We start from the raw sequence: 16,630 nt of genomic DNA on the forward strand, positions 1-16,630 counted from the left end.
TACTCTGGAAATAGAATCAGTCTGACTCAAGATTGGGATACAGACAGCCTGTAACCTCACACCTTTAATGCATTGTCTGAGCTGACCTTTTTTTCATAAAACCTTATGTTGTCTCCAGAATCCCAGACTTAAAAGTTCTGGGCTTTACTTATTAATGAACCAAAACCTGCAACTCATTTTAGAAGATGAAAGACTTAACAGCAATCTAGGTTTGTTCACCTCAGTTGCATGGCATCGTAATCTTTTGCTATAAATCTGTGTCTTATGGTCCTGTTTCACAGCTACCTGATGAAGGAGCAATGCTTCGAAAGTTAGCGCTTCCAAATAAACCTGTTGGACTATAACCTGGCGTTGTGTGATTTTTACCATTGATGACTTGACCAGAGAATTATTAACATTATGTGCAGAGACATGAAGATAAAGAGAACAGTACATTGTGTAGCTGGGAGCAAAATCATAAATGGAAATCACTGTAGGTAACTGTGAGGTTATCCAACCAAATATTTTCTTAACAGGGAAATATTAGGAACTACGGAGGAACAAATGTCCATGTAGGCAAATCACTAAAACCTGGTGGAGAGGTACAATATGTCATCAAAAAAATTAGTGGAATGTTGAACTTTGACATGGAGGTTTGTAACAAAGTGAGGATGTTTGTACTGAGTTTAGTGCACCGACTGTACACATTGTTCACTTTTGAGCATCAAACCTCAGGAAGGGGAGATATTTCCTAGTCAACCTGTTCAAAGATGTTGAGACACAACTCTGGAACAGTGGGACTTGGTATACTGGCTGTGGGGAGGTAGGGGGCACAATGCAAATATACCACATTAGCAAGTTTAAAGTGTTAAATTCTAAGAAATGTTAGGATATGTTTAACTTGTATTCCTTGAGTTTAGCTGGTGGAAGGGTAATTTAATCAAGATCTTCTAAATGATAAAACATGGAAACTTATCAAAGTGGCACCAAGAGATTTCGAATGACTCATCTAAACAATGGCTGAAAGGATATTTAGCAGGGATTTGTATATTTTAAATAATAAACAATTTGATAGTGTAAATAAGGATTGAGGTTAGAGCATCAAATTAGGCGTTACTAATTTAAAATGCCATTGAAGTAATGAGGAAGTCATAAATTTTCGCTCTGCAATGTTGCCGTAGTGGGACAGGCAAGCTAGGAAGCAGATCAGCTTTCCAAAAGAAAGTAGCTGATAAATTAGGGCAGAAGGAGAAATGGGACAGAGAGCAGGGCAGTGAGCTTCATTTGTGATTGGTCTAACAAGAGATTGGCATGAACATTATGAGTCGAGAGAGTGGCGCTGGAAAAACACACCAGGTCAGGCAGCATCTGAGAAGCAGGAGAATCGACGTTTCGGGCATAAGCCTTACATCAGGAAAGACGTTGTGAGTAAAACTATGGGACATTTATGAGTAAAATTACATGTAAATTTACAGGTAAATGCTCATAATTCTACAAAGTGTAACATGTGGAAAGTGATAGAACGTACGAGAAACACCACACGATTCATGAGGCGCTCGATTCTGGTTTTCTTCAAGATATATCTCCCGCTGTTTTTCATTATTTTTGTATCCACCCCTGAAAATTAAATAGAATATAAAATAAGTTTAGATCTATCCATGCAGAATCATCAGCAGTAAACCTCCCACAGGTTTCCTCCCACAGTCCAAAGATGTGCAGGTCAGGTGAATTGGCCATGTTAAATTGCCCGTAGTGTTAGGTGCATTAGTCAGAGGAAAATGGGACTGGGTGGGTTACTCTTCGGGGGGTCAGTGTGAACTTGTTGGGCCGAAAGGCCTGTTTCCACACTTTAGGGAAGCTAATTTATTCTAATCATGAGTAATATAATAATTCTGGCCTTGGGAAATAGCATAACAAAAGTCACTTGTTTCCTTAAAGACAATTAAGATCCAGGAGATCCTAATAACTGGTAACACTAACACTCATGTCCCAATCCTCATTATGTATATAGAGAAATTTAGCACATACAGGAATTTCTCATGAAGCAAATATACACTTACTGAATATGCCAACAATTAATCCAGAGGTTTGCGAGTCTGAATTATAAGTAGTATTATTTTTATATGCATGTAGTGTTCTGCTTTCCTAACCTGTATTCATGCTCCAGAGTCTATCTAGCTCAAATAATGTATTCACATGGACAGAATCTAATCCCTTTCTTATTGTAAACACATCATCTCAAAGGCCATGCATTTCCAAGATACAAAAACCCTAGCATTGCTCTGATAACTAAGGGTTGGTGTTTTAACTCAAAGTGGGAGTCAGGCAAGTAGGTCCCATCATGACCTCAGAAATGTGAGGCCTGACTGATTTGAACTCTTGTGATGTAATATCATAGAATCACACAGCACAGAAGCAGACCTCTCAGTCTAACTTATCCATCCCAATCTGATCTAGTCCCATTTGCTAGCATTTGACTCATAACCCTTTTGAATCCTTTCTATTCAAATGACCATCCAGATGCCTTTTAAATGTTGTAATTGTACCAGCCTCCACCATTTCCTCTGGCAGCTCATTCCATGCACCCTCTGCTTGAAAAAGTTGCCGCATAAGTCCCCTTTATATCTTTCCCCTCTGACCTTAAACCTATGCCCTCTAGTTTTAGACATTCCCAACCTAAGAAAAAAGACTTTAGCTACTCACTCTCTCCAAGCCTTTTCTGATTATATAAACCTCTAAGGTCATCCCTCAGCCTCTGACACTCCGGGGAAAAAAGCCCCAGCCTATTCAACTTCTCCCTATAACTCAAACTCTCCAGTCGCAGCAACATCCTTGTAAATCCTTTCTGTACACGTTTAAGTTTCACAACATTCTTCCGATAGGAAGGAGACCTGAATTCTATACAATATTCTAAAAGTGGCCTCACCAATGTGGTGTACGGCCACAACATGACGTTCTAATTCCTTGTTCCATAGGTAATTTCAAGACAAAGACTTCAATCTTGTCAAAATATTGATTATGTGGTATTTATCAAATGCTTTATTAAAACTCTACAAATACACAATCCCACTACCCTCAAAGCTGCAACTTCAGTTTAATGTTAAATTTGCCCTTTTGTATGAAATGTCGATTCTCCTGGTCCTCAGATGCTGCCTGACCTGCTGTACTTTTCCAGCGCCAATGAAGGCAAGCATGCCAAATGCCCTCATCACTAGCCTGTCTACCTGCATCTCCAATTTCAAGGAAAGATGCACCTGCACCCCTAGGTCTTTTTGTTCGGCAACACTCCCCAGGGCCCTACCATTTGCTGTGTAAGTCCTGCCCTGGTTTGCCATACCAATATGCAACACCTCACATTTATTTAAATTAAACTCCATCTGCCATTCCTTGGCCTATTGGCCCATCTGATCAAGATCCTGTTGTAGTCTGAGATAATCTTCTTCACTGTCCACTACTCCACCTATTTTGATGTCATCTGCAAACTTAGTCAGCACACCTCCTATATTCACATCCAAATCATTTATATAAATGACAAAAAGTGATGGTCCTAGTACAACTTGGCATACTGCTTGTCACAGACTTCCATTCTGAAAAGCAACCATTTGTCTCCTACTTTCAAACCAATTTTTGTATCCAATTGGCTAGCTCCCTCTGGATCCCAATGTAATCTAACCAATCTACCATATGGAACCTTGTTGAACGCTCTGCTGAAGTCCACATAGACCACGTCCACCACACTGCCTTCATCAATCTTCTTTGTCACCTCTTCAAAAAAAATTCAATCAAGTTAGTGAGACATGATTTCCCATGCACAAAGCTATGTTGTGCATAGTATCCCTGTCCCTCAGAATCCCCTCCAAACAACTTACCCCCCCCCCCCCCCCCCACCCCCTACTGACATAAGGCTGACTGGTCTATAGCTCCCTGGCTTTTTCTTGCACTCTTTCTTAAATAATGGTATCACATTAGCCCACCTCTAGTCTTCTGGCATCTCACCCATGACTATTGATGATACAAATCTCTCAGTAGTGGGCCCTTCAATTTCTTCCCTTACTTCCCATAAAGTTCTGGGATCTTGACTCAGTCAGCCTGACACCAAAAATTGGAAGGAAAAAGCACCCAGTTAGAGAGCTGCACTTACAGCCCCCAGGACATAAGCACAATCAGGAGCTTGACATGCTGGGGAAGGCCTTACAATTTAACCTGAGCCTGAAAATTTGTCAGTCTGTGATGAGGGGTCATAGCAAATGCATGGAAGTCTCACCTCAGATCAATCTGATTGACCAGCAGCATTGTATTCCTGCCTGTGAGACAAGGAGAGATCGCCATTGCCACAGGCAGTCAACAGATTCTAAATGGCAGGAGGCCATGAATCTCACTGTGGGAGAGGAGGAAGACCCTGAAGGTGGTGGGTGGGAATGGATTAGGGCTCATGTTCAAAATGTCTAGTGGAAGCAAAGGGGTAGAATGGGGGTCCTGATTGGGAAACAGGGACAGTGACAGAAGCTTCTCACTTGAAGCCAAGTACATCCAGGAGTCGCCTGACCTCAACTCCATCAGACTCAAAATTGGGTCGGGCAGAAAGCTGTCCTTCAATGGCTAAAGATTGAGGCAAGACCAGGTAGCGCCCCTTCCCCCCTCCACCACTGCCAGCTCACCTGTCTGGGGTCCAGTAAAATTCCTTCAATCCCTTGCAGCAGTGCTGTCTTTTTGAAACAACTGTCCATTTAGTCATGTCCCCATGGCTATTCTCTATATCCTTTCTTCTGAAATATCAGTGATCTGAGAATTTGATCATTGCACATTCTCAGGAGAGAATCCGCAAATCACCTCTACACTGACATACATCTCATTAACTGCACTGCACTGTTAAAACAAAACTTGCATATTACATGTAAGAACTCTCCAATGCCATCATAGGTGGACTAGAAAGTCACAAACAGTAAGAATGGACTGGGAAACATGGAAAATAATCCAACCTCCCAACCTCTAATTCTCAATTTGAATCAAGGCAGTGATTTGAAACATCATCAGAAAAGAATACCTACACTGTCACTTCCGGGCTTGCAGCTTGATCAACTTGCCAATGCTGCCCAGAATACACCCATTCTTATTCTTCTGGATTCCACAGCAAACAAAATTAACACTAAAAATCACACCATCAGAAAGTGGAAACTCCTTGTGGAGGTTTTGTGCTGTCCCATATCCAAACACTTCCCTTCAGAGGAATCTTGCATGGCTCTGGCAACCTGCACCAGATACTCACTATCGCCTACCCATGGCCAGAAAACATCAGATCACTCACTGTGCAAGAACTATAATCACAGAGAAAAACTCTTCTATGCGTTTGTGCTGCCTCCTTTTACTTTGAATTTAAACTGTTTTTAAAAGGCTATATTTAAGTACAAGCATTTTATCAGTGAAAGAAATTAAAATTTTCCAATAATTTGAATTATCTGGTAACTTGAGTGAAGCAATCTAATTAACACAATAAAATCAAAGAAAATTCTCAAATGAAGTCATCTTGAATCAAAAAATGAACTGTTTTCCAAGGACTAACCCAATTACAAAATTCAAGTTGGCAATTATTGCCTGATAGCAACTGGACAGAATACACTGCATTCTATTTGAAGACTGCAACACATTAGTATGGATAGGTCAACTTACCTGCAAATAAAACCACCCCATAGCACTTTTCTGTATTTCGTATTCTACAACCTCGGAGTAATATTTGCTCATTGTCAAGTGAGAATTCTTGTCCTTTCCAAAATAACGTGCCTGTAAATGAGTGCAGGTCACAGTTTGGCTTTTCACAGATAATTCTACCTGTGAAAACAACATGTATTAGTTTAAAGGCTGGTGGTAACTATGCACCAAAAATAACCAACTTATATAACATATTTGTCTGAAGGATGTCTCAAATAAATATGCAATATTAATATTACGAAGACAGGAACAATAACATTTATATAGCAGAAAACAAAGCATTCCAAACAATTTAACAGTTACGCTTTTAACAAAGTTCAATATTAGACAACGAAAGAATATATTCAAACAGATGGTGAAATATTTAGTCAAGGAGGAAGGTATTGGGGAACAACTAAGGGGGATAACATTCTAGAGCCATGGGTCCAGAAAGCTGATGGTGTGGTTGCTTTAGTGAAGTGATTAAGGTCAGAAACTCCCAAGGAGTCAGAATCAGAAGAAAAAGGACATATCGAAATGTTGAAGACTTACAAGGCCAAAGTGAAAGGCAGCAGCTTGACAAGGCAACATGAACTTAACAACCCTCCCCCAACAATAAAAGCTGAAAGGGCACTTGTCAAACATCTGTCCTGACACATTAACAATTTAACAAATCTGTTCTATCTGCATTTCAGAGCAGCATAAGTCCTTGCATATCATCTGATGAAAGTCTTGCTTTCAATCTGAGATCCACTGGATTATACCATTTTAAAGCTCTGGTCATGGTGACCAGCACTAATCCCAAGTAACGTGCTGATTCAAGCCTGTTGATCCCAAGTTACAGGTGCTCTGGTGAAGTGAAGGTATTTTGTGCACTCACACCGACTCAAGCTATGTTTTCTAAAGGCCTTCAACTGTAAAAAAAAACTCTTCAGAAGTTTCAGATCACACTATTGAGAACAAATTGATTGTCAGAATGAAAGTTATCTGAAACAGGTATTTTCTTTCTGCTCCCAGGTCTCTGTACTACAAAGCAGGATTGAACCCTCTGTCAAATGCAGGCGATTTGTTCATCTAAGTAAACTTGGGGAGTAAAAACCAAACTGATCGAGACATAGTCACTGCTCCCAGTCCAGGTGTGGGGATTACACAAAGGAAGCTCTTAGCTCACTGTACAATTCAAAATTATAAAGTCAATTCAGGGGAATATATCCTAATGTGGTTAGAAGACAATTCCAGACGAGATCTTGTTTAAAATCAGGTTGCATATATATGGGTGCTGTTCAATAGAAAGGTGCAGAAGATTAGAGGTTGGAATTCTCAACTAGTTGACAGACAAACCATGGTAATTCCCAGACAAAAGTGAACAGCAGATATGGCAACACTGTAGAATGCTGTCAGTCAGCCAGCCATAAGTTCAACATGGTAAATTCTGCTCATTACATAAAACCATATAAGGTTGATACCAGACACAGAAGTGTATCTCTCTCAGGTATATTTCAAAAAGATTTTGAAGAATCAACAATTATAAAACTATACCTGACAGAAGGAATCTATTCTACCCATCATGCCTATGTTGGCTCTTTGAATGAGTTATCTGGTTGGCTTCGTTCCTTTTCACTTTTCTTCTGTAGCCCCACAATTTATTTTCCCCTTCCAATGTTTAGTTATTTTCAGAAAAGATCTTGATACTGAATCTGCTTCTGTCACCAGTTGAGACCTTGCCTTTCAGAGCAGCATAGTTGCTGTATAAAAAATATTGGCCTCATCTCACTTTTAATTCTGTTGACTATTACCTTGAATTGATGCCACCTTGGTTACCAATCCTTCAGCTAATGGTTACATTTCACTTACACTGTCAAGATTCTTCAGGATTGGTCATTTCTGTTAAATTTTGCCATAATTCTCTCTGCTGTAAGCTGGACAACTCATCTTCTCTATCTTTTCTGCATAATCAAAGACCCTCATCTCTGATATTTCAAGTTCCACCTAAGGACTTGACGGACATGCAAAGTATTCCATAACATGGCCAAACAGCTAGATTTCTGATCATAATCCCATATCATCCACGTATCTGTTTTCCTGCACAGAGGTATGACTTCCAAAATATGCATGAACTTCATGAGCTAGGAACAAGACTGAAAAAAATGTGAGGTGCTCCATTTTGGGAAAGCAAATTTTAGCTGGACTTATACACTTAATGGTAAGGTCCTAGGGAGTGTTGCTCAACAAAGAAATCTTGGAGTGCAGGTTCATAGCTCCTTGAAAGTGGACTCACAGGTAGATAGGATAGTGAAGAATGCATTTGGCATGCTTTCCTTTAATGGTCAGAGTATTGAGTACAGGAGTTGGGAGGTCATGTTGCGGCTGTACAGGGCATTGGTTAGGCCACTGTTGGAATATTGCGTGCAATTCTGGTCTCCTTCCTATCGAAAGATGTTGTGAAACTTGAAAGGGTTCAGCGAAGACTTACAAGGATGTTGCCAGAGTTGGAGGATTTGAGCTATAGGGAGCTCTGGCAGCTCATCCCATACACGTACCACCCTCTGTGTGAAAACATTGTCCCTTAGGTCTCTTTTATATCTTTCCCCTCTCATCCTAAACCTATGCCCTCTAGTTCTTGACTCCCCAATCCCAGGAAAAGACTTTGTCTATTTATCCTATCCATGCCCCTCATGATTTTATAAGTCTCTATAAGGTCACCCCTCAGCCTCCAACTCTCCAGGGAAAACAGCCCCAGCTTGTTCAGCCTCTCCCTAAAACTCAAATCTTCCAACCCTGGCAACAACCTTGTAAATCTTTTCTGCACCCTTTCAAGTTTCACAACATCTTTCCAATAGGAAGGAGATCAGAATTGCATGCAATATTCCAACAGTGGCCTAACCAATGTCCTGTACAGCCACAACATGACCTCCCAAGTTGTAAAAACATACCCCTTACATCTCCTTTGAACTTTCTCCCTCTCATCTTAAATGCATGCATCCTAGTATTAAACATTTCAATTCTGGGAAAAGGATTCTGATCATCAACCAAATCTATCATCACATCATTCTATCAGGTCTACCCTCAACCTCCACAGGTCAACCTGAGTTTTTCTAGCATCTCCTTAAAGCTCAGACCCTCTAATCAAGGCAGCATCCTGGTAAATGTCTTCTGCACGCTCTGCAAAGCCTCCACATCGTTCTTGTAATGTGGGAACCTGAATTGAATGCAGTCCAAGTGTGACCTAACCAAAGTCTTATAAAGCAGCAACATGACATCCTGACTCTTGTACTCAATTCTCTGACTAATAAAGGCAAGCATGCCATGTGCTTTCTTTACTACCCTATTTACTTGCATGGCCACTTTCAGAGAGCTCTGGACTTGAACCCCAAGATCCCTCTAAATTAATACCTGTATCTGATCAGGGGCGTTCCATTAACTGTATACTTTCCCTTAATGTTTGATCTCCAAAAGTACAGCAGCTTGCACTTACCCAGATTTAACTCCATATCTCTGCCCATATCTGCACCTGTGGGCATGTCAATGAAGTGGAACAACAGCAGAGAATGCCTGACGTACCAGCAGCAAGACAAACAAATTCATAGAGCTCACTGCAGATTATAATTCAGCTCTCAACTACTTAATATTTTGGCTCAATACTTAAACATCAGAGAACTTTAGGTTTTCTGCTATGATACATAGATTTGAGTAATTTTGACAAATGAGACTTTTGTTGAAGTTTTTTGACTTGCACTCATCAGGACACAATTGCAAGAACATCAGATCTCAAAGGGAACAACAGCATGAGATCAGGGTGCTAATTTATAGAGGCACTGGCCTGGAGAGTGCTACAGGGAACAGTTAACTGCCAAGCTTTCATTTAAATTCAAATCAGGAAAGTCATTTTTGATTGGTCAAGTCATTATCATGGGTATTACACTGAAGAATGTGAATATCCCACATCAGCATGTGGTTATTATTTGAACACAAGGCAATGCTTACAGTTAGATCAGAGATTATAAAATGGGAAATTACAGAATGATAGAATGTCCTCATGTCCATCAATCCTTTTCTCTTGCACAGGACAAAAAATTTGCTCTTTGGCAAGTCATTCAATTACTTAAACTTGAGAAATTGTTCTGCAACCATAGTCAATACTCACCATCAAACCGCGCTAGTTGGACCACGGTGTTCACCTCATCATGTGTAACACTTAGTGCTTGTCTGTATTTCAGGTTGGTCTCACTGAAAGCAAAATTGTTTTCAGTTTTAAAACTTTGAATTTGATCTGTGTCAGTGGGCTGTAAGAACTGGCAGAAATCTTGTAATATTATAAAGGTGCTGTCATTGGCAAGGTTTAATGACATTAAGAGTTACAATGGTATCTTTATTCAACCAATGAGGATAAAAATAGATAGAGAGATGGCATCATTGTTCACTAAAACAGGTTATGAAATCAAGGGGATCACTTCCCAATACAGCACAAGTTATATTACACAGAAACATTGAAAATAGAGCAGGAGTAGGCCGTTCAGCCCGTCATGGCTGCTCTGCCATCAATATGATCATGGCTCATTCTATCTGCACCAATAATTCCTGTGACACTAAAGAAGGCACCAAGCAAAACTAGCAACTTCTGAGTCGAAAGAGTGGGCCTGGAATGGGAGACTCTGGGGAAATTGGACCTGAAATGTATCAGCAGAAAGCAATCCTACAGTTACTGTTAAACTATCACTGTCTTATTGAAAGAGAGGATCCTGAGGAGGCTTGACGGGGTAGATGCTGGTGCTTGGCAGAAAGACTAGAACAAGGGAACACGGTTTAAGCTAGAGATGAGAAGGCTATTAGTCTGTCTCATATGCTTGTTCAAGACGATGTTGGATAAATTTGCAACAGACAAACAAAAAAGAGTCAAGAGTTACAAACGGCAGACAGAAAAGTGAAATTGAGACTGCAATCAGTCAACCACAATCTCATTGAATGTTACATTAGGCTCAAAGAGTCAAATGATCTGTTGTTACTAGTATGTCCCATGTCTCTACATTTCAAAATGAAAGAGCTTCACATGACTGAGTCACATACTGTTCACTCAACCAACGGTGTTGTAAATTAAAAATGCTGGTGCATGTTGTGTTATGTCTCACAGTTAGTATGCAGCATACCTTTAAGAGACGTGATCATAATATCATCACTATGTCAAAGTATGTGACCTAAAGGTAAAATGGTGTCAATCTTGATCTTAATTTGGCCACTTGAAGCATGACATGCTGATGGAAATATGCTGTTTGTAACGGAATAGCTTAATATTAACCCATGTACCTAAGTATCCATGACTAATATGTATATATAAAAGGAGCAGTAGTAAATATGTATTGAATATTTCAGTACTACATTCCCACATCTAGATCTGATGTTATTACAGGAGCTAACATTACTATGGCCTCATTAGGCACAAATACACTGCCCAAGTCACAGCCACATCACACTTGTACACCACAATGCACCTGATTTCATGACATATTCCTTTCCAAAGAAGTTCTGCATTGACACTACAAAATCAGCAAACGTATCCCGAAATGCATTGAACAGGGAATATCACAGATGCATTTTTTTTGGTAAGTTCTGTGATCATCAAGGCAGTGGGTATTGTTGTTGAGAAATGGAAGAGTTCAGCAAAGAGCAGAGGCCACCCCAAAACACGAAATGAAGTGGAAAAAAAGGAAATGAGACAATTAGGCAACAGCTTTATAAATAAGAAGGCAACAGAATTGTGGAAAAGAAATTACTAGTGATGTTGGGCAGAAAAAGGTGGCAAGCAGGTTTGAAGCAAATGAGATTTGGAGCTAATAGTCAGCAGTGTACAGTAAGAAAACTAATGGCTGGTTGGGAAAGATAAGCAAATTGATCTTATATTGGCTGAAGTATAATCATGACTTCGATAAATAAGTTGTGTCCCTGAGAAAAGAGGGTGTAATTCATATTCAGCTGGGTTCTCCACAACTCGAACTAAGGCTCTCAAAAGTGGTAATGGGTTCCTGAATGTGCCAGATTCATTGTAAACCAGAGACAAATATATAAAGAAACTGAAAACAATGTAATGTTAGTGATGATTTACATGTGTAGTGAGAACCCTCCCTTCGCAATACCATGGTCAGAAATGGAGGGAGAGTCACATAACTCCTGAACACAACACATGCAGGAAAATGAAATAGAAATAACAGCAAATATAGAAATCTTACCCGTCGATTTCAGCTGTTTCAACATAACACAGGCTATTTGGCTCCGAACTAGACAGCAAGAACAGATCAGCCTAGGAGAACCACAAACAAGTATAGTGTTGAGATATTTAAATACTATCCCTCCATAGAATAAAGAGTGTATTTCTTTCAAAGACAACTCACTGGAACAAAGTCATCCTTCTTCAGACAAACCACATCACCTACTTGGAGTTCTTTCCATTTTGCAATTGTGAAGCTACAAAAGAAATACAAAGAAGTTCAATCTACATAGGGGCTCTCATTAAATTAGGGCCTTCCAAAATGTTTCATAACCAGTGAAATAGCTTTTAAAATATTCACTGTTGGAAATGAAGACAGCTTTGGCAGCCAAATTGGATACAATGAAATCCTACAAAAAGCAAATCAGTAAAAGAACCAGATAATCTATTTTTACAGATGCTGCTGGTTGTATTAATATAGACAGGAACTTCAGGAGAACTTGCCAGCTTTTCTTCAAATGGTGTCATGGATCTTTTATATTCATCCAAGAGACCAAGCAAGTATCCAGTATAATTGCTCAGCTGAAAGTATCTCTAACAGTGCAATACAGTCTCATTATCACAAGGAAGAGTCAAACTAAACAATATGCTCTATTTTTCCTAGGAAGACCTAGAACCTTCAACCTCCTGACCCAAAGGTTTGAATGTTAACATTTAGCCAAGGTTGATACAGTACCACATAAAACACAATACCATAACTGACCACTAGCTCCTGATACTCTCTACATTGTGTCGGCTGTCTCGTTGTTTAGTTACTTACCTTTTCCCAACAAGAACATCACATGGTCTGTTGTTGATCTCTTTGTCGCTCTTGTGACGTGCCTAATACAGAGACAAAATGTTGAGCAAACAAGTCTTTTTGCCAATGACACCTGATTGTAAATCATCACAAATCTAATAACCTGTTAATGATCAATTAAAACAAAAGAAGTTCTATATATCTGTTAAATGAATATACACAGAAACACACACCAGCCAAGTTACAAATATTGTTGATGTTGGTTAAATAAATATAGGAACGTGTTTAAATTAACTACGCTAAGTTCCAGCGAATTCCAAATACATTTCAGTAAATGTAATTATAAGTGACACATTGTCCTTGACACGCGAATATGCATTATATAATGCAACCTGAATGATCTCACGTGTAAAGGAAATAAGCAACGAGGAGAGATTATAGAAGCTCAGGTTCTAGAATCAATAAAGGAGGAGGGAACACATTTTGTTGTGTGAAATTGTCTATGTCAACATTAAAGTAAACTCAAATTACTTAATCCAAAGGATTTCATAGTGAATGAGATGGTGGGCGGGCAGAATTATGATGAGGTGGCAGAGTTGTGGTGGGGAGGTAGAGTTGTGGTGAATGGAGTTGTAGTGGGGGGGATGGATTTGTGATGGGGGGTGGATTTGTGCTGAGTGTATGAACTTGTGGACTTGTGATGAGGTGGCAGAGTTATGATGAGGGGTGGAGTTGTGGTAGGGGAGAGTTGTGGCGGGGACAGGGTTGAGTTGTGATGGGGGATGGGGTTGTAGTGAGGAAGTGGAGTTGTGCTGAAGGGGCAGAGTTGTAGCAGGGTGATGGGCTTGTGCTGGGCAGAGTTATGGTTAGGGGATGGAGTTGCAGTGAGGGGGTGGAGCTGCAGTGAGGGGGCAGAGTTATGGTGGATGTTGAAATTACTCCAGCAAGGGCCAAACTCTAGCGGCACATAATTAACGCTGGGAAAACACCAAGGTGGTAGCTGAAGCATCTGATTACTCAGGCTTTGATATAGTCAGCTAACAAAATACCTGACCCAAATAGCTTTCTAATGTGTCTTAAATCCTATGTTCTATAGTATGACTGTGGCAAATATATTCTTTGCCGAGCAGACACAGTGCAAGAATATGGTATACCCAAGGCATTTTACATAAGTCAGTGTTATCCTCCTTCTTCTTGAAATCATTTCTAATAGTCAGTTTAAAAATGATGCCTGCCTTTCTTGAATTATGGTGTTCCATTACAAAAATCTGTTTATTATTTTTTATTTTATGGGCTACACTCAGGATGCTAATCACAAGTCTTAACCTCTTTAAGCAATAACTAGAAGGCATTCCAATGACATAAAATATTGCATAAGCCATCTACTGTCCTGAGATAGCTCTAATAAACATTAAAGCACATGCAGACATTTTCAAGAAGGTTTAAAATATGTTCTAACCTCTAAAAGAGCTTAATTGAATAGGTTACAAAATCATTGTTGGTCAGACAATGCTTTCACTTTGGACTCTGTCAATGTTCTAAAGCATGAACTATTCATAAAGAGTTCCACAGCTATTAATTGCAGACAATTCTTCATCTATGGTGAAGTGTGGGTGGGAAGGATACCTGACAGAAGGCAATAGAATCTGTCCTTAAATAAGAAGGTCAAGTTCCAATGAAGTCATCAGGATCCAATTGCTATCTTTACTATAGGCCTGAGTTGGGAAGTGAGTGTGGCTCTCCCACTAAATTAGTCTAGCAGGAAAAGGAACCAGTTTTAAAGGGGTCCAAAAATGTAAGTCCTTTTGCTAATCTGTCCTTACTTAGGAAGCCATTCAGTAAGTTGAGCCTACAGTGCAATCATTGCTGAAGTGGGACTTCAATTTCATTTTCCCACCCTTTGCCCATATTCCTAACTTCCTGAGAGGTTAAGAATCTGTCTCAGTGTTAAATATATTAAAAGATGGTGCATCCACAAACTTTTGGGATAAAGAATTCTGGAGAAACACACACATACGGGATTATCAAGTTTTTTTTTCTCACCTCAAATCCTTTATCCTGATATTGGTTCCCCCTTGTACTAGATTCCCTGGGAGGGAAACAAAGTCTCAGTATCTACCTTTTCAAACTCCTTCAGAACTTGTACATTTCAATCAGATCACTCCTCATCCTTCTAAAGTCTAGACAATACAGACCTAGTTTACTCAGGCCTCATCATCGGATAACTTTGTCATCCCAAGGACCAATCTAAGTGAACCTTTGCTGATCTTCCTTCAATATTTCCCTTAAGTCTTTTCCTAAATATTGAGACAAAAATTGTTCCTAGAATTCCAATCTTGGTGTCACCAAAACCTTGTACCATTATTAAAGGAATTCTATCTTCTTGAACACCAATCCTAATCTCCTATTGCTTGCTGTATCTGCATGCTAACTTTGCATATTCCTTGTACTGGTACATTCAAGTCTGAATGGAACTCAACATTTAGAAGTTTCACACCTTTTAATAAATATTCTGTCTTTTTATGTTTGTGAGCTATGTGAGTGACCTATCATTTCCCCACATTAAAATCCATCAACCTGGGCCCAGAACAGTAGGATGTACAAGTTGCAAAATGCTGGGACTCATACACTCGTGGGGTTCATGCTCAATGCCACAGCAAACATTGACCAAGTTGTCTGTCCATAGGAATGATGCACACACCAGATTGGCTCCCTTGGACAACTTGTTCTGGCAGTGTCCAAAAAGAGGCCCAGGCCATCACTAAGTAAAGATAGGGTAGGATCACAGGGTGGCTGTCATGGGGGAGGAGAACACGAGGATGGAGGAAGGGGCAGGTGATAGCTTTTAATGAATTCTAGCCTTCCCAAGGCCGAGTCACTCAATCAAGTACTAGGCATGTGCCAATGAGCACCTCCCCCAACCCACCCATGCAGGAACATGCAAGCAAACCCAATAGCTCAGTTGGTGGCAGAGCAAGAGGCCATTGATAAGCCTTCCAAGCCGAGACTTAATCAAGGCCAACACAGGAAGGTGGTGGGTTCCCTACCACCACCCACCCAATTAAATACCACCCCTGTTGCCAAATACACTTTGGGAAAGGGCATCAAATTCCACCAGAGGTTCAGACATGGACTGATAGCTGCAAAATGATAGGTTTGTAATTTATTATTTAACACAAAACTAAGAATGAATCATAGCCTAATATTTGGCATGATGGTATTGTATCATAGATAAGTTCAAGTTATAATAATCATTGCTTTCAGTCTCATTCCTATCCAAGGATAATGCAAATCTAGACCTAGATTGGTGAAGCTTATCAATGAACCAAGATTGAGAAACAAAATATTTTAAGCTTATGAACACATAATTTGGTTAATGCTTATATTAGCCTTGCTTTTTATCTATATCAATGCATGTTGGCTTAAAATCTACCATTTTGATCAAGTATTTGGTCACTTGTCTTAAAGTTTCTATTGTTGTCTCAGTATCACTTATTGTCTAAGAGCCCCTGTGAAGCCAGTTTGAAACATTTTACGACAGTCAAGCCTCTATACAAATTAAAATTAAAGTTGTTAGCTAATATCAGGTGGGGAAGTACTCACAATATCATCAATGAGATCTTTAACGGCTGTTATTCCTAAAACGAACGTGAGTGGAATCATTGTTGTGTACCAAGGCAGAGTAGTAATAGCAGGTACAGCCTAAACAATAGAAAGCACGTTCAATTGAAGCTGACAGTATTTCCAAATCTGGCAACAGAACCTGATAAAACTTCTCATTTGGTGTTCCAATTACTCTCTTTTCCTTTGTTCTTATTCTTCCATATGATATGGGCCTTTATGAAACAAATATATTTTGACAATAATTGATAGTAGCTTCATTTCACCATTTCTGAGACAGGCATTCAATTTTAGGTTTATTACATGAAGCTAAATTTCATCAGCATCAGTGGCAGGATGTGAACTTT

The 16,630-nt window shown here is 39.7% G+C and overlaps 1 protein-coding gene across 1 annotated transcript in view; it reads right to left on the reverse strand.

The window, feature by feature from the left end:
- atp8b3 (ATPase phospholipid transporting 8B3) overlaps positions 1–16,630 on the reverse strand; it is a 122,900-nt gene that overhangs the window by 65,523 nt on the left and 40,747 nt on the right. The window contains exons 6-12 of the mRNA XM_072594085.1: positions 16,266–16,364; positions 12,684–12,745; positions 12,048–12,120; positions 11,886–11,956; positions 9,809–9,891; positions 5,647–5,805; positions 1,508–1,596 (exon numbers count right to left, since the gene is read on the reverse strand). Of these exons, the coding sequence (XP_072450186.1) occupies positions 1,508–1,596; positions 5,647–5,805; positions 9,809–9,891; positions 11,886–11,956; positions 12,048–12,120; positions 12,684–12,745; positions 16,266–16,364 (636 nt within the window). The remainder of the gene's footprint in view (positions 1–1,507; positions 1,597–5,646; positions 5,806–9,808; positions 9,892–11,885; positions 11,957–12,047; positions 12,121–12,683; positions 12,746–16,265; positions 16,365–16,630) is intronic.

Source organism: Chiloscyllium punctatum, chromosome 24 (genome assembly GCF_047496795.1).
Source record: "Chiloscyllium punctatum isolate Juve2018m chromosome 24, sChiPun1.3, whole genome shotgun sequence".
NCBI lineage: Eukaryota > Metazoa > Chordata > Chondrichthyes > Orectolobiformes > Hemiscylliidae > Chiloscyllium > Chiloscyllium punctatum.